General features: G+C 32.1%; 3 protein-coding genes across 3 annotated transcripts; 2 read left to right on the top strand and 1 right to left on the bottom strand.

Moving 5' to 3' along the window:
* Positions 1 to 2,463: 2,463 nt before the first annotated feature.
* On the top strand, positions 2,464 to 4,116 carry LOC129285032 (protein SHI RELATED SEQUENCE 3-like). The gene is made up of 2 exons (XM_054920578.1): positions 2,464 to 2,796; positions 3,464 to 4,116. The coding sequence occupies exons 1-2, from the start codon at positions 2,589 to 2,591 to the stop codon at positions 3,841 to 3,843; spliced, it is 588 nt and encodes a 195-aa protein (XP_054776553.1). The 5' UTR covers positions 2,464 to 2,588; the 3' UTR covers positions 3,844 to 4,116.
* Positions 4,117 to 7,291: 3,175 nt separating this feature from the next.
* Positions 7,292 to 13,703, top strand: LOC129285943 (DNA replication licensing factor MCM4). Its single transcript, XM_054921939.1, has 18 exons — positions 7,292 to 7,416; positions 7,498 to 8,169; positions 8,268 to 8,396; positions 8,481 to 8,562; positions 9,326 to 9,458; positions 9,540 to 9,611; positions 9,730 to 9,855; positions 9,933 to 10,046; positions 10,162 to 10,374; positions 10,461 to 10,559; positions 10,674 to 10,834; positions 11,793 to 11,889; positions 11,977 to 12,138; positions 12,426 to 12,506; positions 12,593 to 12,671; positions 12,765 to 12,901; positions 12,989 to 13,039; positions 13,147 to 13,703. The coding sequence occupies exons 1-18, from the start codon at positions 7,380 to 7,382 to the stop codon at positions 13,219 to 13,221; spliced, it is 2,520 nt and encodes an 839-aa protein (XP_054777914.1). The 5' UTR covers positions 7,292 to 7,379; the 3' UTR covers positions 13,222 to 13,703.
* A 944-nt stretch (positions 13,704 to 14,647) lies between these two features.
* Positions 14,648 to 16,738, bottom strand: LOC129284800 (cysteine protease RD19A-like). Its single transcript, XM_054920272.1, has 4 exons — positions 16,134 to 16,738; positions 15,886 to 16,005; positions 15,256 to 15,502; positions 14,648 to 15,149 (listed from the first exon to the last, which is right to left on the bottom strand). The coding sequence occupies exons 1-4, from the start codon at positions 16,593 to 16,595 to the stop codon at positions 14,872 to 14,874; spliced, it is 1,107 nt and encodes a 368-aa protein (XP_054776247.1). The 5' UTR covers positions 16,596 to 16,738; the 3' UTR covers positions 14,648 to 14,871.
* Between the last annotated feature and the right edge of the window lie 9,758 nt (positions 16,739 to 26,496).

Genomic DNA, 26,496 nt, shown 5'->3' on the forward strand with positions numbered 1-26,496 from the left:
TTTTAATTTTTAAATAATATAAATACTAAAGGTTCAAAATATTTTAAATTTTTATAATTTTATTTTTTAAAATATAGAGACTAATATTTAAGTGGTTGAAACTATAAAAACTAAATTATAAGAGATTAAGTTACAATTGAGTTAAAACTATAAGGATTGAGTTACAATGAATCAAAATTTAGGAACTAAGTTATAATTAGACCAATACTATAAGGATCAAATGATTAATTTTCTTAACAAAAATTATTACATTCTGCCAACATTTTTATTAGGAAAATATCATCAAAGGACCACTAGAGGTATTTTATATCACCAAAGGATCTTAAGATTTTGGTTTTTTAATGCACCCCCTTCATCCTTAGCTAAAAATAAGTTTTATGATAAATGATGAAATTACCTCTAAAGTTTAAAATAACAAGCGTCACCCTACATGAAGAACAAGTCATTTGATTTTTTATAACAATTAATTTATGATTAACAATAACACATTTAAAACTTAATAAGATTAAAAAATTGACAACACAAATTTAATAGAAGTGTTCATTTTGCATAAAACAACAAGCCATTTGGATTTTAACAACAACAAATTCGCAGTTGACAATGATATATTTGTAATTTAACTAGATTGAAAAACAGATAGCACACATTTAATAGAATAAGTGTTTACTTTACATAAACAACAAGTCATTCAGGTTTTGATGATAATCAATTTATGATTAACAATAACACATTTAGAATTTAATAAGATTGAAAAAATAATAGCATGATTTTGATAGAACAAATGTTCTCTTTGCATCAATAACAAGCCATTCCGACTTTAGTAATAATCAATTTGTGATTCACAACAACACATTTGAATTTTAACATAAGATTAAAAAATTGACAATATAGATTTAATAGAATAAGTATTCACCCTACATAAATAATAAGCAATTCGGGTTTTGATAATAACTAATTCATGATTGACAATAACATATTTAGACGTTAACAACAATTCTTATTTATTCATTTTTCTTTCATTAAGAGAGGCAATTAAGTCATTTTCTATAAAAAAATTATTTTCAACTAAGGACCAAGGAAGTGCAATGAAAAATCAGAATCTTGAGTTTGATAAGAAATACCTCCAGTTGTCCTAAATTGATATTTCACCTTTTTTTTATTCCAATTGATTTGTATATTTTGTCAAATTAGGGCAAGTAAATTATAGATATGAAATAAAATAATTTTTAATTGGCAGTTTCTGAAAATAACACCTTGATTTAATAAAAATATAAAATTTAGCCAAACTAAACCTAAACAGCACATTTTTCCCCCTCAAAAAACAGCACTAAATCCGAATAATGTTGTCATGAGACGTAATTTGCTCCGAAGTCGGAAAGCACTGTCTTCGTCAGGTCGGTGTTGATTTGATTTTTATGCCCATATGTTAAAATATGTTAGTGTTGTAGCATCAAGAGACACGAGACATCTATAATTTATAAAAACAAGCCTACAATCAGAGCATACAATAAAATACCATATATTTATCATGCTAAAATATATGATCATTGTGGAAAGTCAATTTATGCTGCAAGTGTTTGTTTATTCCGTGTGCTGACAACACAGCTGAAGCATCTTTCAATTTCTTGTCCTGAGTCCATTTATCTCTCCATTAGAAAATATGCTTCAATACTATAACAGTAATTTAATAATTTCCCCTTTTGAGAATAGGAAGAGGACCATATTGTACAATTGTCTGCCTACCTCGTTTATTTCCCCTTGGGTTATGTTTGGCAAATGGGACCCATTTTAGGGGAGAGGATGACACATTTGCATACTTCTCTTATTTGAGAGAAGGAGCTAAGAGTTAATTCTTTAGAATATTTGATTATCATGTACCAAATAATTGAGTACTTTTACATTTTTCCATTATGTCTATATATAAATGACCACTTCTTCAAAAGATTGTTCCAAATAAACGGAAATACTGTACTTAACATAACCATGAAAGCGTATAAAAGCCATCTAGCTTGATGTGACAAAAATGCATAATATTTAAGTGGAATTTGAAGTAAAATAAAGTTTCGTGTGTGTGTGTGTAGCTTCGATTCTCACTATCTAATGGACTTCTGTTGGTGCGGTGAGTTCTTAATATTAATGATGTTTTTACGTAGGAGTACTATGAAAGTACTTCCACACACATCAACTGTTATTAGAATTGCAGATCAAGAGTTGTATTGTATATATCACACGCTAAATCCTCCCATCATTCTAATTAGAATCACAATAAATCAATATATTGCTTGTTATGCAGAACACACATTGGACATTAATTTGATACGTATTAGAATTGATTCTGCTGGTGTGAATAGCTTTGCAATAATGGTGAAAATGTAATTGTGTTCGTGAACTGAATACAAGTAGTGCTTGTGACAATATATTAATATACAATTCTTTGAAACGCGAAAAGAAGAAAGTTTTCTTGCTTCCTTTTAATTAGACCCATCATCACCACCACCACCACCACAGAGATTAAAGGTGAAGATGAGACCTGGAGTTGAAAGAGTGGCCCTAGGAAATTAATATCCTGAAATAATTGATCATACGAAATGGAAGGGGGAGAAGTACGACTAGCGAGGAGTGGGAATAAGTGCCAAGACTGTGGGAACCAAGCGAAGAAAGGCTGTGAATACAAGAGATGCAGAACTTGCTGCAACAACAAAGGCTTCGAGTGCGAAACACATGTTCACAGCACTTGGGTTCCTGTGGATCGGAGAAGACGCCATACAAGGCACAACCACAACAACCCCTATCCAGGTTTGCCCTAGCTTACTCTCACTTTCTCATCAGTCTTCAGTTTCATTTTGGTTTCTTAACTTGGCTAGAACTAGAATAATTCGAACCCGTATCTCTCAGTTCTGCTTGATTATGACCTAGGATAGACTGATCTGAGCTTGCTTTCTTCCTCCTCCTTACTACATGATCTGATAAATATGCCTACTGGACTCCGAAATTTAATTAATTAGCTGAAAGAACCGGAAGAACGATGATGATCGAATTCGAAATTTTTGGATTGGTAATATAGTGAGGTTCTGGGTTAATGATGATTAATTAAACATATGTTATAAGTTTAAAAAGAGAGCATGTCCATCCAAAAGACTAGTAATTTGGGTGGGACAACCGCATAAGACTTATAAGCCCCCCACTTATTTTGTAAACTTTCTTGATATGCTTCACTCCGCTCCTGACTAGCCAGAACTTGCTGTGAGTAATATTTTTCATGGACATTGGCCTTTCAATAAAAACATTAATATTACAAGCACAATTTTAAAAGAAAACTTTTCCCAAAATTAAAGATTACTAACCTTATTGGATATGAGAGCCTTTTAACTTATAAACTTCTATCTTGTGAGACCCCCAATGTGTTGGGACTCATAAAAGAATGATAAATCTAACTTGAGTAAGTCTGTGTGGTTTGTTTCAGACAAAAAGGTGTTGAAGTTTCCAGGTTGGTTGAGCATGACAGCTATGTTTCGGTGCGTACAAGTGAGATCAAGGGATGATTGGGTGAATGAATATGCGTACCATACGTCGGTGACGATTGGAGGACGTGTGTTCTGTGGTCTTGTATATGATCAAGGACCTTCTCAAGATCATGGTGGTGTTGTTGGTGAGACTTCCTCATCAGTCCCTCTTATTCTTCAACATAACAATCCAATCAACGTGCCAGCAGACACCCATATTGATGCTGCAACAATAGTGGCTCCTCCATTATCATCGTCTTCTGCTCGTGACTCTGCCATTCATCCAACATATTCTTTTCCCTTTCCTTCTATGCCTTATTTCTCGAGCCCCCACCCTTAAGCATCATTTCTCTCTCAACTCAAGCCGACAAAGAGAGAGACGTTGATGGCATCATCAATCTTAGAGTACCCCCAGGAAGTATTCAATAATTGGTGGATAATTTATGTAGTTAATTAGTCCTTCTTTTGGAGACATTAATAGTTACTTTGTCTCTCATTAAGCCGATATATGATCCACCTGTTGTTACAGCTATACGGCTATCCCTGGAGGATTTTTCTTGAGTAGGCTGATCACACCCATATAAATACATATGATTCAAGTACTTTACCTGTGAAAGGCTGAAAACCAATGACCTACGGATTTGATATAATAAATTTTGTTGTTTCTATGAGTGGGATGACATCGTAATTGAGAATAAGTCAACTTCAACTTAGTGGCTAAACGTGTTTACAATCTTGGAGGAGTGCACAATCAACGTTGATATTGATTATATTCCTGGATAAGCATTTTCAAGAAAGAAAGAAAATTCAAATCCTAACACATGAGATTACAAGTTCGTCCAAATCTCTGTATAACCATTTGACTGTCTTTCAATTATGTGTATATGTGTAGTACATGCACACGAAATAAATGGACATGCGCTCATGCTCCATTGCAAAGTAACAGTATCTTACATAAAAAAAAAAAAAAGAAGAAGAGGCGAGCAGCAATTTATTTTAAAGTCTTGTGATAATTCATTTTTACAAAAGATACTGATACTTCATGAGTACTCCCTCTAGTTTCTATTGAGTCACTTTTAATAATAATTCACATTTGTTGAGAAAGTTGGTTAAAATTGGTCAATGGTATTAATTAATTTTGTCATAAAAAATAAAAACAGTTTTTCAAAACTATATATACAATTATTAAACGCTATCAATATTTGTATTACTTTCATAATCTATCTCCTCACATTATGTTATATTGGAAGGAGATAATTGTAAAGTATTTCAATAAAAGGACGTTATTGGAAAGAAATAATAATCAATGCTTTGTAAAATCTGTAATGTCACTTGAAACATAGATATGCATTATATATTAATTTATACAGTAACATATTTAGACTACACAAGAAAAGGTTTTGGACAGTCATAGTCATATGAGTAATGTAATCGGTTTTTTGTTTTTCTTTTCTTTTTTTTTTTTCCTGACAGGTAATCTGGCATTTGTGTCCCATACAATGTGAATGAAGCTGGTTTCGCAGTTTAATTTGTCTCTTTTAGGTGTTTGTCATATCATGATCATGATGCCCTTACCGAACTTCGTGTCACTTCTAAATTTGTCCCCGTTCTTTTATGGTGCGTACTTTGGCAGCTTACTGGGCAAATAAAAGTTGCGAAGGACTGCTAATTTAGTATCATTAAATTGTCAGTTCTGTATCGCTTCGGCCTCGAACCCTGAAGTTCCCAGGTGCCTCAACGACGATATATGATCATAATATAATTAAAAGTTAATGTTCTGTTTGGAGAGCTAGATGTTGTTCGAACCCGGCTAGTTTGCTAAAGAATAAAGATGCATGGCCACTCAAACACATCAGGAAGTAGTTCAAGTACTAGTACTCATAACAGTTTTCGCGTCGGTACAGGGAGATTTGGATACTCGCAACATCCTATTATTTACTCCTCTAATTTTATTTGTAAAATTTTATTTATAAGATATTTATTAATTTTTAATACTCATCTTTATATTTTTACTTTTATTAAATATTTTAAATAAAAATATCAATAATAAAATTTAAAAATGTTTATTAAAGATAAAAGTGAAAACTTATTAATTTTTAAGATAAAGTTAATAAGATATAAGATTTTTCTCAATTTTCATAAAATATATTGGGAGTGATCTATAAATAAGACAAGAGAAAATATATTTCTATATTACTTTTTACTAAAATTATAATTATGACTATTGATAGGTTGAATTTACCAAAATGAGCTAAATTTTCATAACATGATGAACTGAACTGAATCTTTACTAAAAGATGTATTCACACATTTAGTGTTTAACCATATTTGAAACAAAATTACCTATAATAAAAAATATATCTGTAAGCAACAAAAAACATTATAATTATAACTTCATGTGTGCGTCTAATTTTCTCAACACATTATAGATTTGGTATATACACACACATAAATTTATATATTGATATATGAAATATTTTGTTATGAATTTTTTTGCCAATAATATGATTCAGGCGGACTAAAAATTTATGCTTAAAAACGTTTGAAAAGGGAAATATAACATCTCTATCCTAACCTTTTGGGGAAGCACCGAACCACGCAAATTTCATATTCATATCAAAACTCTGTTCTGCATGAAAAAGAGCAACTGATGAGGCCTTAAAAAGCTACACATTTTAATGGAATGCATTAACAGACACTGTGAATGGGAGATATAGCATTGCATGAGTAGCTAGTGGGAACCACACGAATAACAGACATGCATAGAATGGGAGAAAAGAAAAGAAGAGAAATGGGAATGCAAGGTTAAGCATCTTGTGGGAAGTGGGAATGAGTTCAGGTTAGCTTTTAGGGTAAAGCATCATATAAACTGTGTGCGCTCTGTTAACTTTTAGTCTCACTTTTCTACAAGGAATTGATTGATACCCTCTCAATTATGACACACAGTCTTATTAAGAATATATCCCTAATTTTACTTAAAATGTGGACCCCTGCATGCCAAACTTAAGCCTCGTGGGCCCTTGCTAGTACAAATAGACCATAAATGCATCCATTTGGAATCACACCAACAATTTTTTTAGAATACGCTTGCTATCAAATATTTTAAGAAGCATATTCAATTAATTAAATATCACTGTGTAACAAACCACAGGGCTTACTGATGCTGTCAATGCTATAACTCAGCCCAAATCACGTACAATAAATAAAACATGGTATAAATAATTTTTAGAAGGTGTCATTGGATTTTTTACAAGAGGAAGAAGTAGCAAAGCTAGATAATAAAGCATGTGTAGACGCTGCAGTTGCTGTAATGCTAACTGCCTAATTCCAATTTTCTACGTTCATAAAAAATAAACGTGCGTAATGTAAGATATTTAAACAGAAATTGCAACATAAATATATAAAGACGACATATTAAATTTGAACTGGCTGGAAATATTAAATACTGAATGACTGTTTAAAAATCCTTCACTAATTAGATTTTATTTTTTTTAATACCGTATCCATTATTATTATTATTATTATTATTATTTTTGGTGAACCCCTCGTTCTCTCTTTTCTTTTTTTCCTGATGAAAAGAGTGGGCAAAGCCCAGACTAAATAAATTAAATAGAAATACACGAGAGAGCGAAAACAAAGTCGGCCCAACTTTATGAGTACAGGCTTCTATTGGTCCATAACAAGTACCCGGCCTTTCTCCAGTCTCTTACTATTCCAATTTAAAAGCCCACGTTCAAACAAAGTTGACCCAACTTTTCTGGCGGGAAAATCATGTCTTCCTCCCGCCATATCTGGCTGCAGAACGCCTTCGGAGCTCCACTTAGCACTTTCCCTCCTTTTTCTCTGCTGGTGTGCTTGTTGCTTTCACAGATAGTCATGGCTTCTGACTCTTCTCCGACGAATTTCAATAACGGTTAGCATCCAACCTCCTTCGACTTTCTTCTTAGGATTTCATTTTCGTTTGCGTGCTTACGACTTCGGCCAAATTATGCAGGTCCTTCCTCTCCCGATGATTCGTTTTCCAGCCCAATTGGCAACACATTATCCTCTCCCGGTGATGCTGCTCGCCACAGAGGGCGCGGGCGTTCTTCAACACCGTCTGCGTTCGCAACTCCTCCGTCTAATCGATCTCGATTCGCCTCATCCGATGCTACCCCAACTCCATCGAGGTCAAGGCAAAGGGGAGGTGGTCGGAGAGGGTCCATGTCCACCCCTGTTGCAGCCACGCCCACATCCACGGATGACGTGCCTTTGTCATCAGAAGGAGGTGAGGGCTACAGTGCGGACGATGTTAGGCCTACCTTCGTCTGGGGTACTAATATAAGCGTCGAAGACGTGAATGAGGCGATTCAGAGGTTTTTAAAGCACTTCAGAGAGCATTCATCTCAGAGTGATGGGCTGCACATGGAGGGGAAATACGAGACGGCTATCAAACAAGTCATTGAAATTGAGGGGGATTCACTAGACGTTGATGCTCACGATGTATTTGATTATGATCCGGACTTGTACACAAAAATGGTCAGATACCCACTCGAGGTTCTTGCAATTTTTGATTTGGTTCTGATGAATATGGTTAGTAGAATCAACCCGTTGTTCGAGAAGCACATTCAAACTCGAATTTTTAATCTAAAATCCTCAACTTCTATGAGAAATTTGAATCCATCTGGTGAGTTTGGTTTATCATTCACTCTTTTTTTCTAACTTTATTGTGGTGCTTGTATGATATTACGAATGGTAAGTTAACAATGCTACCTTTTTCCTTAGATATTGAGAGGATGGTATCATTGAAGGGAATGATTATTCGATGTAGCTCAATTATACCGGAAATCAGGGAAGCTATATTCAGATGCCTCGTGTGTGGATACTGCTCAGAACCCGTTGCTGTCGAGAGAGGTAATTCTAGTGGACATTTCTCCATAGTGCTTTGACGAGCAATCTATGCCATTTTACGTCGTCATAATTTGATGACTTTTTTAGGGCGAATATCTGAACCTACTAAATGTTTGAGGGAAGAGTGTCAAGCCAGAAACTCCATGACACTGGTTCACAACCGATGCAGGTAATGCAACTAATGGCTTGCTTGTGGGAAAAGAACTCGTCATTTGATATTTGAAAGAGTTTATTACTGCTGTTGGATAAATAAGTCTAATCAAGAAGGAGTTGGATTTCGAAGTCTATAACAACAGAAAATTACATTTTAGCTCTTCTAATGTATGAATGCCAGTCAGGTTTCTTTTGATATTAACTTCCAATCAATATCAGGGGCACAATTGAAAGGATTCTGGGTTAGGTGAAGAACTAAAAAATAAGCATATAACTGGTAATTCATAACTGTCTATGTCCTTTGACTTATAAGTGATTCTACGGCTGTACATGTTCTGAAATTAAGAACTTAAAAAAATCCTATGCGTGGAATTCTTATAGTAACGGATCATTATTCTAGTGAAAAGAGTTTAACCTTTTCTGTGATGATACCCAAGAATTTCCTATCTTCAGTCCAGATGAATGTTAACTGCTTCGAAGTCTAGTGCAGTAATCCAGCTGAAGCTTGAAAATAAAATCTCAGATGTCTTGTCATTTAGACTAATTTCTTGAATTTTAACATACATGCATTGCTTGATGTTAGGCTTACGTCTCTACAGTTTTCACAAATGAAATATGTGGGTTGAATACAACTATAGATACAAAATAAAAGGAATGAGGATTGCATCTAAAACCCCTGTTTATATTGTATTTATTTTATTTCATAGGTACTCCTCATTTGAGATTAGGGTTTAGTTCTGCAAACCATGGAATTTAATAGTTCTTTGCCCCAAAATCAGATTCACAGACAAGCAAATTGTGAGGCTCCAGGAGACACCTGATGAGATACCTGAAGGGGGAACACCACACACAGTAAGCTTGCTGATGCATGACAAGCTGGTGGATGCTGGAAAGCCGGGTGACAGAGTTGAGGTCAGACCATACCCTGGTATGCTTTGTTTCAAATAACTGCCTTGGTTTATTGGTGTCATTGATCTTTTTCTCCTTCGTTAGGTGACTGGTATATATAGGGCCATGAGTGTCAGGGTTGGACCAACTCAAAGAACTGTTAAATCACTGTTCAAGGCATGTATAATGGCTTTAAATCCTTAATTTAATTATATTTGTAGTTTCTTAGTTCATCATCAAATTATCAATATTGTCTAACTAGAGTTTTTTTTTTTTTTGCCCCTTCATATTTTAGACTTATATCGATTGTCTTCATATTAAGAAGACTGATAAGTCAAGAATGCTTTCAGAGGATGCAATGGATGTTGAAACTAGCCTGGGCAACAGAAATACAGGAGAAATTCATTTTGATGAAGAGAAGGTGAAGTTGTTTTTATTTATCATGAAATCTATTGCTTGTTTTTATGCATATTAGTCACATGCTTGTCTGAGTTGCAGGTGGCTCAACTAAAAGAGCTCTCAAAACAGCCAGATATATACGAAAGACTGACAAAGTCGTTGGCTCCAAACATCTGGGAGCTAGATGATGTGAAGAAAGGTCTTCTTTGCCAGGTTAGGCATTTTCTGTTTGCAGAATGATAGCTTGTTTCACTGATTTGCTTTTAGTTTGTTTACGCTCTCTCTTTTTGGTACTTGGACTGATGGCGTGTAACTGCCTTCATTACAGCTTTTTGGTGGAAATGCTTTGAAGTTGGCATCTGGTGCTAACTTCCGTGGAGACCTTAATATTTTATTAGTTGGTGATCCTGGAACCAGTAAGTCCCAGCTGCTCCAATACATACATAAACTTTCTCCACGTGGCATTTACACAAGTGGAAGGGGGAGCTCTGCAGTTGGACTGACTGCTTATGTTACCAAAGATCCTGAAACAGGCGAAACTGTATAAACTATATTCACATGATACGACTATATCATCTTTTGTTTAAGAAACATAGACGACCCTAAACATTTTTGCTCCATTTTCAGGTTCTAGAGAGTGGTGCTCTAGTTTTAAGTGACAGGGGCATCTGCTGTATAGATGAATTTGACAAAATGTCCGAGAATGCCAGGAGCATGTTGCATGAGGTTGGTCGCATGTTTTCTCGTTCCTTGTACTTGTAACTGAAGCATTTCTGGTGTCATGATTTTTTTAGCTCTGCATTTTAAATGTCTATAGCCCTGAGTTTTGATTTATTTCAGGTGATGGAACAACAAACTGTTTCAATAGCAAAGGCGGGTATTATTGCGTCTCTCAATGCCAGGACTTCAGTGTTGGCTTGCGCAAATCCCAGCGGGTCGCGATACAACCCTCGCTTGTCCGTCATTGACAACATACAACTTCCTCCTACACTTCTGTCCAGGTAGGTCGCTGATCAATATTAACTATAATAATTGTTAAAAGATAAAAATTTGATTTTACCGTGGGTTTCTATTTGCTCTTTTCATTCTTTATAAATATAGCAGAAATTTGTTTTCTTTCTAAGCTTCAAATTCTCTCGACATAACAAAAAAAATATTTTCTTGAACATAGTTAATTTTTTTATAACAAAAAGTGCTTATTCAGTTAACTTATCTATAATAATTTTAATCACTTCACCATGGAAGCAAAGCAAATAAAAAATAATGTTTATTTTTTAACCTCAAATTTTTCATAAGAAAAAGCAGATTTGGTATTTTCCAAAATATCCCCTGGTGCCGCTAGATTTGGACATTAGCAAATTTGAGGCTTATTTAAAAAAAACAAAAGCTAAAATTCTTATCATAGCTGAGAGAAAAAAGAATTAATACATTTTATTAACTTTGTTGGCATAATGAGGAAGTTCGAATAACGATGGGTAAATTAGTTTATTTCTGTGTAAGTCTTTTTCCATAAAGTAAATTAATAATGTTAAAGAAGATGATCCTGTCAAAAAGATGTTAAAGAGGAAAATTTTGACTATATTTACAAAATTAAAGGATTAAAAAAATATTATAAAATTGACTAAAGTGAAACTTAGTGTCAAGTTAGAGGACTAAAAATTACTTTACTGTTGATAGACAAATTTCAGACTTGCTGCCCTGTCATGCAATTTTCAGTATCTCGACAGCTTAAGTAAAATAATAAACATTTAGCAGTCGCAAACTTCAGCCTGGCCTTTATGGTGTTCGTGAGTCATTATGAAGCAAGTAGGTCACTGCTAGTCCCTAACTGCTTCTACCCTCTAAGCATTGATGATTAATTCAAGGCATGGTGAGGGCTGAGAAGATAACAGATTAACAGTATTTTTGAAAATGATGTAGTAGTTGTGAACTGAACTGAGGTGATCTGTTCTTGCTCAGGTTTGATTTGATCTACTTAATTCTTGACAAGGCTGATGAACAGACAGATAGACGACTTGCCAAGCATATTGTTTCCTTACACTTTGAGAATCCTGAGGTCTAATCTTGACATCCTCCCATTCAAGGTTTAAGGTCCAATGTTCATTGTTTTGGCTTACTAATAAAGTTATATGTCTATTTGTAGAGCTTAGAGCAAGATGTGTTGGATCTTCCTACATTAACTACTTATGTGAGCTATGCTCGAAAGCATATACACCCACAACTATCTGACGAAGCTGCTGAAGAATTAACTAGAGGTTATGTTGAGATAAGGAGAAGAGGAAATTTTCCAGGGAGTAGCAAGAAGGTAAAGTATTTTACATTCGTTTAACTGGCAAGATTCTGACCATACATGAACTTGTGACATGAAACTAAAATGAATGATTCCACACAAATAGAAATGAAAATTCTAGAGGATAAATATGTTCTTCCATTTTGACATCACCATTTATTATATTTTTTGTGAAAACCCTATATCCGGGAAATTATCATCTCTGATTCTATAATGATTATAAGATTGTTCCCTAATATTGCAATTTTAAAAGCTTTTCAACCCTCTGCTGTGGATGCCAATCTTTTGAATGGATTAAGCAGGTGATAACAGCAACACCAAGGCAGATTGAGAGTCTGATACGGCTTAGTGAAGCCCTGGCTCGGATTCGCTTCTCAGAATGGGTTAGTTATCTTTGCTTAGCTCCTTTCCTAATTAAACACAAGTAAGGAAGTCTTTGCCGTCCTCATAAAATACCTGATGCGCACAGGTGGAAAAGCGGGATGTAATGGAGGCATTTCGGCTTCTGGAAGTTGCAATGCAGCAGTCAGCCACAGATCACTCCACTGGTAGCTTTCCAAATGATGAACCTTGTTCTTTTATATGTAACAGACAAACTAGATCAAAATGTCCTTACTTTTGACGTCCTTTGTTACTCCCAGGAACCATTGACATGGATCTTATTACTACTGGAGTTTCTGCAAGTGAAAGGATGAGACGAGAAAGTCTGGTACAAGCAACTCGCAACATAGTTATGGAGAAGATGCAAATTGGGGGGCCATCAATGAGATTATTGGAGGTATGCTAGCTTACTCTATATGTTTTGAGGTATCCTGCCGATTATCTGAGCGTGCAATGACGTTTATGTTTACATATGATCATTTAGTTACTTGAAGAGTTGAAGAAACAGAACGCCAGCGAACTCCACCTCAGTGATGTAAGGCTGCCCTCCCTTCCCCCTCCCAAAATAATGTTTTCTGTTTTGTTTGCATACTCCCATTTGGAATATCTCATTATTAATTAGGCAAATACATGTTAATGCAGCTAAGAAATGCAGTTGCTACTCTGGCCAGCGAAGGATTTGTTTCTCTGCATGGTGACAGTATTAAAAGATCGTGATACAATGGCGTACCATATGACCCTTTGATTTATATTTTAAGAAGCCACTAGTTGATGCAGTTCTTTTAGACGTCACAAGCCGAGTGCTGAGGAAAGTAGTACGGCGCCCTGTAAATGGTTGCATTGTTAGGCTTTTCATCGCTGTCCTTTTTCTTATAGCCGCCAAGTGCGACTCAAGGCTATCTTGGGTGGTTGAAAGGATGGAATACGAGTAAAACGGCACAACTTCGACAACAAAATAGCTGCTGAAGTATATTTGAATGTGTTCTTTTCTTAACTAGCACCTGTTATGAAGAGTTGCGAAATTATTTATAAACGTTGATTTATGACTGTCACAAACCAGCGTGGTAGCTGATTTCCATATTTCGATAGCCTGACGCAAATCTATAATTTTAAACAGAATGCATTAAATGTTGAGAGCTAAGACCAAAGTGGCTGTATCTTTGCCGACTGTTAGGTTGTCAAATTGTTAATTACCTGAACTTCATATGCTGGCCGAAGCCGAAGCAGTGTGCACAAGTGTTGCCGTTTATATTCCTCACCTCAGTTACACAATCCACAATAAAAAGGGTAATATTATCCCGAATCTTCAATTTTTGATTAAGGACATATTTCTCACTTTTTACTTGTTTTTTATATAAATAAAATTATTTATTTCAATAAGTATTTATTATATATTTTCTAAATTGCCCTTTATAATTTACATTAATAAAAAATAATTAATACATGCTTATTTATATAGGGCATTAGTTCATTTTTTTTATTTTTAAATATAATTATTATAATTAACTAATTTTTTTAAATTGTGACATTTTTTTTGTATATAAAAACACACAGTATTTTCAAATTAAAACACCAAGCTAATGGCGAAGTTGGACCGTTGATTGTCTAGATTTAGAATATGCATTTGTTATTCAAGGCTTGTGTGTTAATTATAAATGTTTTATTTGTTAGGAGATTAAAAATAATTATGTACATCTACATTGTTGTACTGATAACTGTAGATCAAATTAAAAATTTTAAGATGTCATGGAGTTGAAAGTGCTACTCGAATAGCTACCGTTACTATAATTATTCATCTCGGAAAATATAATCACTATCAGAACATTTGCCCCTAAACCTATGCAGATTGAAATCAACAAGCTACCGAGAGTTTGTATACAATTAACTTCATAATGGTTATTTAATTTGCATGATTTTGATGAAGAGCTTGGTTTATTATAATTATATTAAAAGGGTATGAATACTTGACTTCTAATTTTGGTCATGAGCTAGTTTGGCCTAGTTGGACTTTTTATAATGAGCTAGTTAGGCTCATATCAAGGAGCCTGCTCAATTTTCTACGCGTCTAAATTGCAGGTATGGATGATATGATTGTGACTGAAAATTTGAGAACATAATTGCATCATTTCTGAGACATAAGTCAGAATTGAAACACTCCAACCCTTGCATAAAATCAATTTAAATATTCACTGTTTGTGAAGAAGCTGACAAATTGTTGCGATGTTATTAGAGGATAGTTAAATGCTTTTTCGAGCAAATATCCTGTAAGTTACACCTTAATCATGATATTGTATCCCTGGTATAATGTCGAGATACATTATGTACACAAATGAAAGTTGATAGCTGTAGTTGAGGAGAACTAACAGACTACTCAGAATTTGCGTGAATGGAAGCCACGGTGGATACCATTGAGTCCACACCGCAGATATTGCGTCCCCGGCAAATCTTATAATAACCATTTTCTCCCCAATTCTCTCCCCATGAATTCTTAATGATCCAATATGGTTTCTCTTTCAGCCGAATGGGAGCATAGCCAGCTGAACCAAATCCCACCAGCAACACCCCGTGGTCTAGCCGCTTTGAACATATGTAAGGGCATGATACTCCTCCCACATATGTCTGCATATATACTGCATTGATGGCCACTGCGTTTATCCATACAAAGTTACAGCATTTCAGACATCATTATCTGAAGAAGAGAGACAGGAAAAAGAAGCCGCGACTAATTCACACAATGATCGACCAACTTACCAGCAAGAGGGCCATTTTTCACAAGATTAGCAGCAATCTGATCCTCGTCAAGCGAGACAACACTGAAGTTTGCCACTGATGCCGCGATCTTGGTCTTGTCAAATTTGCAGGCCCCACGATCTGTACCAGTATAAGGATAGTCATCCTCCCGCATTATCCCTCCAGCTTTAAGGATGTATTCAAAAGCACTATTCATCAGTCCGCCATTGCATCCAGAGTCGCAAGAACCGGGTTCTTCTGGATCACACTGCACATTGGCATACGTTCAATTTAGAAATGCATGCGGAAACATCTAATAGTTAATAAATTCTCCGATCAATCCTAAGACTTTGAATATGATATGTTATATATCTAAGTTAATTAATAATATACTTCAACATATCTATAGGCGTGGTAAATGTAGAATAGACAAAGGGTCAATAGACATAACCAAATTTCGCATATGCAATAATCAATAGCAATGATCATTCAGGACATATATCAGATTAAACCTCTATTAAACCTCTCGAAATTTCACACTATAATTCATCCTAATAAAAAGTGAAAATAACAAACCAATCCATATGAATAACAGTTTCCCAAAAAAATAAAAAAGCACACTAAAACTTAGACTATAAAAGAAAGTCAAACCTCATGATCGCAGTCCACAAGTTGCTGTTCGCTAAGGCTGACAAGTTGTCCTGTAGCGAGGAAGTGAGCACCTTCCAGGGCCCCAGTTGCGCTAAAACTCCAACATGAACCACATGAACCCTGATTTCCCGATCAATAAATTAGAATAACAAATCACCAATGAAATTTAACAAAAGAATATATCATGACGTACTTTTTAACACGCAGGAAACGAAAGAGACAACATTTCAAAAGGGGAAAAAAAAAACCTGATTCTTGACAGGGGTAACAGCACCATGCTCTCTCCAATCAAAGTCACTCGGAAGATTATCAGTCGGTAATATGGGAGCCTTGTGTGCATTTTCAGGCAACCTGAGACCTCTGAGACCTAGAAATTTCTTCCGAAACTCGGACGGAGTCAAATCCGAGAACTGAGTCACGCCATGAACTGCCGACGGATCCAGCTTCTGGTGCCGTTGAGCTCGGCGCAAGTTCGCCTTAAATACCTTGAACCTGTAATCATGCTCTTCCTTAGAGGAGTACGACTTCTCAAACCTGTTCTTGAACAAAGAGAAGTGATGCTCTGCGCCCAATCGAAGGTCTCCGCCGTCGACCACCTGCCGGATTAACGGCTCTGTATCACTCGCGGCCGCCAAATCCTCTGTCTCTGACGAGATCGTGGAAACCGATATGAAAAAGAAAACAACGAGGAGAGAAAGACTCCTATCCATATTGGCTTGAATGAGAATCGCTGGACCGGACAGAAGGGTTGCTTCGCGGACGCTTTATACTATCAGACTGTGTTTAAGCATGTGATCTCGCCCAACTAAGTATGATGGTCCTGCAAGTTTAAACCGTTTAAAAGGTATAACCACCTATCTGGTGGACAGCATTGATTGGTAGTTTTATGAAGTGCCCCATCTGATTACACCAGCGATTCTGCCTTATCTACTATTGGGGGAAGCGTGAGGGCAATTTAACCCAAAATATATGAGGACTGGTGTCTTACTTGAATGTCAGAGTTGAATGGTGGTTCGTTGTTTTCCCTTCTCTTTGGCCAATCTGGTAGGTGGTTGTTTACCTGCTCCTTTTTAAAATATTTTAATTAATTTGCATACTTTCTTGCGTTTCCCCTTAGCATATTTAAAAAAAAATTAGTTCTTAATATAAAATATATAAAAAATTATTTATTATTACTTTTTAATTTTACTCCTGTTATAAATTTAATTTTATAGTTTATTATATGCTTTGTATCACTTTCTTCTTATTTTTAACAAGAATAAGGTTAGAATTTTTTTTATTTTAAGACATATTTAATAAATTAACTATCATTTCTTAATTTTATTAAGATAGTTGAAAACTTTTTATAATAGAAACTCGAGGGAGTAAGTCTTTGTTAACTAATGGATGTTTCTTAAAAAAAATAGATTAAATCCTAATTTTTTAAAAATTTCACATCTTTTTAATTATATTCTTGAATAATTAATATGATATTTGATATTTTATTTATTTAAAATGCTCTCATTAATTGCTATAGTGGAATATAATAAAATAAAGAGATAATTGATATATATATATATATATATATTTGAACTTTAATAGTATCATGAATGTTATATTTTTGAGCTCTAATAGTAACATGAAAGATGATGGAAATGTGAATTCACATGAAGACTTTTACCCTATAGATTTTCTAAATTATAGTTCAACATCAAGCCTCCCAAATCATAAAATAAGGCTTCAAATGGGTGTCTCAATTATTTTAATATAAAAAATTGATAAGTTTATAGAGTTGTGTAATGCCATATATCTAAAAGTTATATGAATTGAAAAATATATTTTTGTGGCTCAAGAGATGTTTAGATCAGATAAAGGAATGAAAATATGAATACCTCATATTGTTATATGTTCATTTAATTCCATGTTGCCACGAGGAGGTAATTTTTCATCATGTTGCCTTTTCCATGACCATTAATAAAACTAGGGTCAAAATTTGTGTCATGTTAAATTATACTTACTTTATCATCTTTTCACTCACAATTAATTATATGTTGTTATTTTTTGGTGTTCAAAGCATGGAATATTTAAAAATATTAATTATTGATGAGAATATATGGTTGCTCTTTACCGTTAGAATTTCAAATGTTATTTATAGTGAAGTCTTGGATAATTCAATATAAAATAATAAATTTTTCATAATTTACTTCACATTTTATCCATTTACAACATATAATTTTATCATTTTGTTGTGCTCTACTTACTACTCACACATAATTCACATAATGAGCCCATTTAGAATATTTTAAAAATGTGCATGATATACAAAAATATCATAAAATTTTAAAATAACTAAATAATAAATTATTTTTATAAAATAGAAATCAAAGAAGATATCATAAAATTTAAAAACAATAAATTAATAATTATTTTTTTATCATTGTAACCAAACAAAAAATAATGTCAATTTTTATAAGATTCTTTGAAAATATATATTTTTATAAGATCTCTAAAATATCTAAAAATTGCTTACTTTTTAATCTTAAACAATAAAACCTATTATTAATGATAGCTAAACATTCCTAATACATACAGATCGTACAATATAGAGAATGTATCCATAAAATATTTTGATGTAAAAAATTTATTATAAATGATAGATATGTTATTTATAAAAATAAAAAATTATTGTATATGACCCATGCACTACATGGGTGCTTTACTATTAGAAAATACAATATATTATGGTTAGTAACTTTTTTTAGTAAATATTTTTCTTTATTATTGTTTATAGTAAATTAGTTTATTGTTTGTAATATATTTCTGAAAATAAAACTTTTATTCAAATAGTTAGATTTATTTACCTATAAGTGTATGGATACAATAAATTACTCGACTTATGAATAGTGTTGTTTAGCATGACTCTTATATTTTACATTGATGATGATTAATTATGAGGATACAATTCAATTATTGTTTGGTGCGTATAATTCACTAATACATGTTGCAAATATTTTGCTTATCTATTGGGATTCCAAAGTTATACTTCTTATAAACTATAACTAGCAATACACTCATGCGATGTATAGGGTATGTTTTTATTTTATACTAGCTAAAAATAAATAAAAGATTAAATATTATACAATGTTTATAATCATTAAACAGTAAATTTTGTAAAAATATATTATATAATTGAGATATTAAAAATTATCAATTCCACTAATAAGCGTTGGTTCTATTGAAATGGGTTATTTAGTCACTTCAACATAAAGTCTTAAATTTAAATTTGTGTAAATGTACAGGCCACATAAGCAAAAATTAATGGAATTAACTCAATTAGTGACACATAAACATGGTTTATATTGATTCACCAACGGTAAGCATAAATGTTTTAGATTGACTAAAGTTGAGAGCGACATGTTAAAATTAAAAAATTAGGTTATTATCAAGTTAAAAGTTAAAGGATCAAGTAATTAATTTTTCCTTTAATTTAATATCATTTGAGTTAATAAAATTTTTACATTATCATTAATCAAAAGTAAGCTCTCTTTTTTAATGTTAAGATGTCTCATTCCATCCAAGTAAAGTTTTGTATTTTTTTTAAAGAAAAATTGTGGATCTTAAAATTTTATAATCAATATTAAAATACATTTTTAAGATTATTTTGAGATATTTACACATTAAAAATAATATAAGTATAACAATATGAATCTTCTTAATTTTTTAAGAAAATATCTATAACAATGTCCATATTCATAGTGCACATATAAGTACAAAAATACCCATATCTATAAGAACCTTCTTAATTTTAAAATTAATTTTCAAATATTTTGCTTATCTATCGGCATTCCAAAGTTATACTTCTTATAAATTATAATACAAGTTATTTTTTAAAAATACTCTTCAATTTAAAATATAGGATATTGGCTAAATTTTATGTTTTTTAAGTTATACCTTTGCTTTTTTTATTCCTTGTCTTTAAATATTTTATATTTAAACATGCATATGTTACTAAAACCTCTTAAAATGAGAATAATGAAAAGATGTAGAATTTTTTTTAAATTAAGATTTTAATTAATATTTTTTGCAAATCATGAATTAATTAATAATGATATATGTTGTGGTCGGCGAAGATATATGCTGACTTTCGAGTGCAGACAAAAGGCCCCCAAAAAAGGGGTATTGAACAAGTTAAATGCATGCCTGTGCTCTGACATCATTGGCTTGACGTCGAGGTAAAGCAAACCAAGAGTCCAAGACTTAATCTTTAAGTTTCTCTTGGCTCTAACTTCTACTCCTACTTTAAGCCATTTATACTCTGAAGTATAGTATTCTATTCACCTGGCTCTAAAAATGCTATCAAGTCTGAGTTAAATATGATATAAAAAAAAAAAATATCAACTCCAAATTAATAGTGTACTTAACCACACGACATAAATAAAAGTCTTGTTCGTTTGGAGGTAATGCTTATTGTACCGTGCGATTAAAATAATAATTTATTAGTGATGATAGATATAATTTTCACGTGATTAAAATGATCCAACACAGAATGAACTCCCTTAAAATTTCATGCGTACGAAAAAAGGCAACTATCTATATTCTATATATAATATAGTATTTATAAGAAACCATAATATCTATAAATTATGAATAATGTTATTCACTTTATTTTTAGTGTACAACACAACCTACAATCTATCTAAAAGGAATATGAATGACACGTCTCCTAAACAACACATCCTTATTTATCATCGGCGTTTTATAATTCTTAGGCCTATTGGACTGAAATGATCCAACACAGAATGAACTCCCTTAAAATTTCATGCGTACGAAAAAAGGCAACTATCTATATTCTATATATAATATAGTATTTATAAGAAACCATAATATCTATAAATTATGAATAATGTTATTCACTTTATTTTTAGTGTACAACACAACCTACAATCTATCTAAAAGGAATATGAATGACACGTCTCCTAAACAACACATCCTTATTTATCATCGGCGTTTTATAATTCTTAGGCCTATTGGACTGGCCTAGTCCACCTCAGCCTCCCATGTTAGTGGGCTAAAGTAATGGCCTGAAATATAGGATTCTGATCCAGAAATGTGATTTGCAAGCTCGGCCTTAACTGCTCTTACAGGCCTACCGTGCTTTCTTTGTTTATTTTGTTTCCATCATTTAATCAGAGAATAGAATTGGGAAAATCACTATCAAATCCCATACAAGCATGCAAAATACCAGAAGTCGCATGAAATCATCAAATAAGCATATTTTAAATAGAGGGAAAATTGATAATTATATTTTTCTTGTATTTTAAATAGAGGGCAAATTGGTAATTGCATTTGGTGATTTCATTGGGCTTTTGGGTTTTTTAAAATGACTGTATGGACATTATAGTGATTTTGCCAAAAGAATTCACTCATAGGCCAAGTTTATGGAGGGTCAAACCCACCCCAATCTTACACTTAAGAAACACTTAATAGATCTGTTTATTTAAAACCATTATGACACAAGGCCACTAGCTATTTAATTTTTATTTATTCATAGTCAGGCATGTATTTTTATACATTACATGGAACTAAAAATGTTAAATGAGTTGTATTTTTCATGATTTATTAATATTGTGACTTTTTGTAAGTTGTATATGATATTTTGATACTATAATTGATATGGAATTGATTATAGACAGTACATAACCTTTTTTAAAAAAAATTGATTAAATTTAGGGAGAATTTTAATTAAGAATAAGAGATGTAACTTAATTATCAACAGGTGTCAAAAAATTTTAAAACTTTAGTTTAGTCTAAAATGACTGAAGTGAAAATAATTTTAATATTAAAAGGATTAAATTATCCTTTACTTGTTAATTTTGTTTGAAATGAAGAATTATTAGTTGTTAAATTTTCTTATTTCATTTGTTAATTTATTAATATGAGTTATAAATTACATAATTTGAACATTACTTGAACATTTAGTTGTTCAATCAGTTTGTTAGACAAGCAGCAACATCAATTATTAATTTTCTAACTTCTAAAGTTAGCAAAATTAACAACAAATCTCGGTGCTTGTCTGACAAACTAATTGAACAATTGATATTTAAATCTTGTATGGTTATTGAGAGGTCAAATTATGTAATTTACAACTCATATTGAGAAATTAATAAGTGAAGTGGAAAAAATAACAACTAATGATTCTACATTTTGAACAAAATTAAAAAATAAAGAGTACTTTAGTTTTTTTATTATTGAAATTATTTTTACTTATGTCCTTCTAAACTGAACTAAATTTTTAATTTTTTTTAAAATTCATTAATAATTAAGTCACATTTCTAATATTTTGATAAAATTTTCCCTTAAATTTATGTTTGTCGTGACCATCATTTTGAAATTCGAACTGAGCCAAATAATCCAACTTGTCCAGCCTCCAACTGTCCAACATAGCAGTTCTGTTTGCAGATTCAGGCTATTTAGATGGTTGACCAGGATTGAACCGCTTTAAACCAGATGCTGAGCCGAAACCTGGAGGAGGTGCATGTAAACTAAACAGGTTGCATTTTCTTCCTGTTATTGAGAATAAGAATGAGAAAAAGAAGAAAGGAGAGAAGAATGAGAGAGGTAATAAGTAGCTCAGAAAACACAATAAATCAAGATGAAACAAATGAAAATATTGGAGAAAGAGGTAATATACCTTTTCTTCTCCAGCAAATGGCAACAACAAGATGATGGATTGATAGAGGAGAAATCTATAAAGACTACAGTAGAGAAGAAAAATGGTGGAGAAGGACAAACATGATTGAAGATGAAGATGGAGGAGAAGGCAGAACTGGAGGAGCATTGTGACCCATCGAAAATAATGGAGCATTTGAAATCTTGAAGAACTAGACCAGGCCTTGTAGAGCTATTAAAATTTTAAAATATGCAAATAGGTTCCATTGCAAAGCCATCAGAAAAATGTGAAGAGATGGGGAAAAGTTGCTTTGGATAGCGTAAATTATCAATGCTAAGAATGTGGGAAGTGGGATTACATTAGTTATGATTTATTTATTTTATTAAAATAAATGTTAAGATTTAATAAAAAAATAAAATCTACCTTAAATAATTATTAGTTTTCTAAAATGATGTTTAATTTAAATAATAGAAATTTTCTTCTCAAAATAAGAGTTAGATAATAGAAATTTAATTTGACAAAAATCAAAATCTTTTTGACTTTTTAATTTATTTTATTACTATTTGAAATTTTATTCTTATATTATTATTTTAATATTAAACTATCAATACTTTATTAAAATATATTATTTTAATTATAACTAAGTTGACCATGATTTAACTATGATCTGACCAATGAATTGTGAACTGGTGCTTCGACTGATTCAATAATTAGTCTGATTTCTAAAACAATAGCCATGACCTTTAGTAAAGCAAACCATGCATGATTTTTTTTAATAACAATTATTAATTGTCAAATAAGGGAGACCTAATTTGATAGTTATTAACATCAAGTAAGTTATCTCTTTTCATATAACATTTTTATACTTAACTAACATCCTACCTAATATCATCACAGTATATTAATTTACATGTATTCTCACTAAATGTGACTAGATGAATTTTGAGAGCCTCTAATCATAAATGGATGCCAATTTTAAGTTGTAACTATTTAAAAAAATAAGAAATTTAAATTTACAATAATAATGCAAAAGTAGATATAGCTAGCGCCATTATTCTTTTTAGGATTTTGTAACTCCCCTTTCTTTTTTAAAATCTTACATGGTATAAGAATTATTTGAGTAATCATATACCCATCTTAAAAAGAAGTGTACAATGAAGTCTGTTTTGTAGACTTGAAAATTAATAATAGTTAATTTTCAAACATAAATAAAAAACATGTGCTCAATAGCCAACTACACTCTGAAGTATAAAATATAAAAGGAACCTTATACAAACCAAAAAAGAAAACCACTATTGCTATTGCTTCTCTTATTCTTGCTGTTGCTGTTGTCACTGTCGCTCCTGCTATTGCTAATAATAATAGTAGTGATATACTAATCTTGAAATTCTTTCTCTCTCTTGTCTATGCTCTATTATAATTTGGATTTAAAAATATTCTACACACTCTCTCTCTCTTCTTTTCTTTTGTTGCACTTCTTTTTTTGATTTTCAAAACATTATTCTGTTAAGGCAACAACAACCATCTTCTTTTGGTAGAAAATTGAATCAAAATCCAAAAATAATACAAACTCAAATTCTCAATAGATACTTGCATATATAAATCCATACTTATCTATAGCCTAATAAAGTGGTCTTGTTTTCTTTTCATTGGTAGCTCTTTGGAGTGCATTCCATGCTCTGTTACTATCTTCACGTGTGACTTTACCTATGTTCACAATCTGGAATTAAGGATATATTAAAGGTGTCTATTCAAAGAAAGATAGTGTCAAGTAAAACAACCATAGAAAGAGTTCTGACTTTCAAAAATAGGTGGTAAGAAGGGCATCAATTGCTTGCAAGATTATTAGCTCAGTCAAATGCTACAAGTCTAAACTTAGGATCATATCCATCAGTCCACTCCCAGTTATCATAAATGGTCCAAAATAGCTAACCAAGCATAAGCACACCTTATAAAACCAAAAAAGGAAGGCCAGACATGATATCAATAAATATAAAAAATTGCATGATTTAAAACTAATCAATGGTAAATTCAGAGTCTAAACCATTGTCATGGCTGCATATATAGCAAAAAAATGTTCCAACAAATATGGACCTTGAATTAGATTTGTCTCATTATATACCCCATTTTCAGTAATGATGCATGGAACATTTAGATGTTTGTATCTTTCATGGAACTGAAGCAACATGCAATACAAGCCATTAGGATATACCCTATAACCAGATTTGTACTTATCTGTCTCCGCATGTTTCATCCCCACACCAGAAACAACTTCCTAAATATTAGAACAGTTACATAAGTATGAGCCTAATACAGATAGTGCATTTATTAATGTTATTATTACCTACAGTAGTTTATGCCTATAAAATCTAGTTTGTCAAATACACTACCAATGTATGAAAAGAGAGTTAAGGAATTACCCAGTGAAACAACAGTAACATCAAATAGACCATAAGGTTGCATGAATGACACAACATGTGCTACACCAACTATGGGTTTAAATGAGTCATTGCAAGCATTAATAAATACTAAAAATAAGCCTTAAAAGGAATCCAAAAAAAAAAAATCAAGGAGTAAAAATTCAAGGCTAAATGACACACAACTCCCTTATACTTTAAACCATGTACAAATAACCTCGTTAACCTTTAAAACTTAATAATAAATTTGCTTAAGCTTTTAGGTTTATGCAAATAACCCCTAGTCTTTAATTATATACCCCTTTAAATTTTATTTTTGTGTGTATTTAAGCCCTTAAACTTTGATTGACATACTGATAATCCCCTAAACTTTAAGTTATGTGTAAAAAATTAATGTTCAGGGTAGTAATGCAGAATTTAGTGAAAATCTAAATGCTAAAAATAAAACTTCTACTTGTATTTAATAAATATAAATATCTTAAAAGGAATAATAAAATGAGAATGAAAAAGTTAGAAACCATGATGTAAGAACAAGGTGGAATTGACAAAATTTTTAAAGCCCTTTCATGCATAGAGTGAAATGCAAATATTTAAGAATAAAGATCATTATTTGTTTTATAATATTAAAAAAATTAATAAATGATTATGATATAAGAACATCATGTCTTAATACAAGAAGGTCATATTGTGAAGCAGCGAACTTGTTGTTGTTAACTGAAATTATAAGAAAACTCATGATTATATCAATTTATATTAACATACATTCAACATGAAAAAAGATTACCCCCTCCACTAAAAAATATAAGGTATTTTTAACTAAATTATACTCCCAATAAAGTAGTTATTTATCTTCAAATTAACCATATCTTTTCATATTTATTTCTATTTAATAGGGTATTTCATCTTAAAATAAATATAAAGTGATTTATTCAATAGGAAAACTTTTGCAACAACAAAAAGCAATGATTATATCTTGAAAGACTAAAAATACTTACATTTTGAATATTTAATCCCTCAAAAAATACCTTCCATTTTTTAACGAAGAGAGTAAATAAATAACATGTAATGACAAACAAAAATATTTTTAATAAGGCATATCAACAAATTAAGTAGACTATAATCAAAACCAACCTAAAACATAATCTATAATATTCTTAAGAAGTTTCACTACCATATACATGCAAAATTCCCTAAATATGTCTCTAGGATGTTGATTTTATCCAACCAAAAAGGTTTTCACATTTTTGAAATCTAGGATGTTGATTTTATCCAACCTATTAAACAAACAAGGATTTAATATCAAGTCTATCAAATTTTGATTATTAAATTTATCCATGGTGTTTGACTTTGAATGTCTAGTTGCTTTCATTCTTTCACTCTTACTATCATTTCCCCTTTTATTTCCTTTAAGGTAAACTGAACCACCCCTCAACTATCTCGCAATAATTTTGTATTGAAAAACTTATGAAAGTTATATGTAAAATTATGTTGTGTGAAGACTTTTTTAGGAAACAATATCATAATATCCTAGAAAAGAAAATTTTG

The sequence above is a fragment of the Prosopis cineraria genome, unplaced genomic scaffold, assembly GCF_029017545.1.
Source record: "Prosopis cineraria cultivar Desert tree isolate PC_DT_omini unplaced genomic scaffold, ASM2901754v1 PC11, whole genome shotgun sequence".
NCBI lineage: Eukaryota > Viridiplantae > Streptophyta > Magnoliopsida > Fabales > Fabaceae > Prosopis > Prosopis cineraria.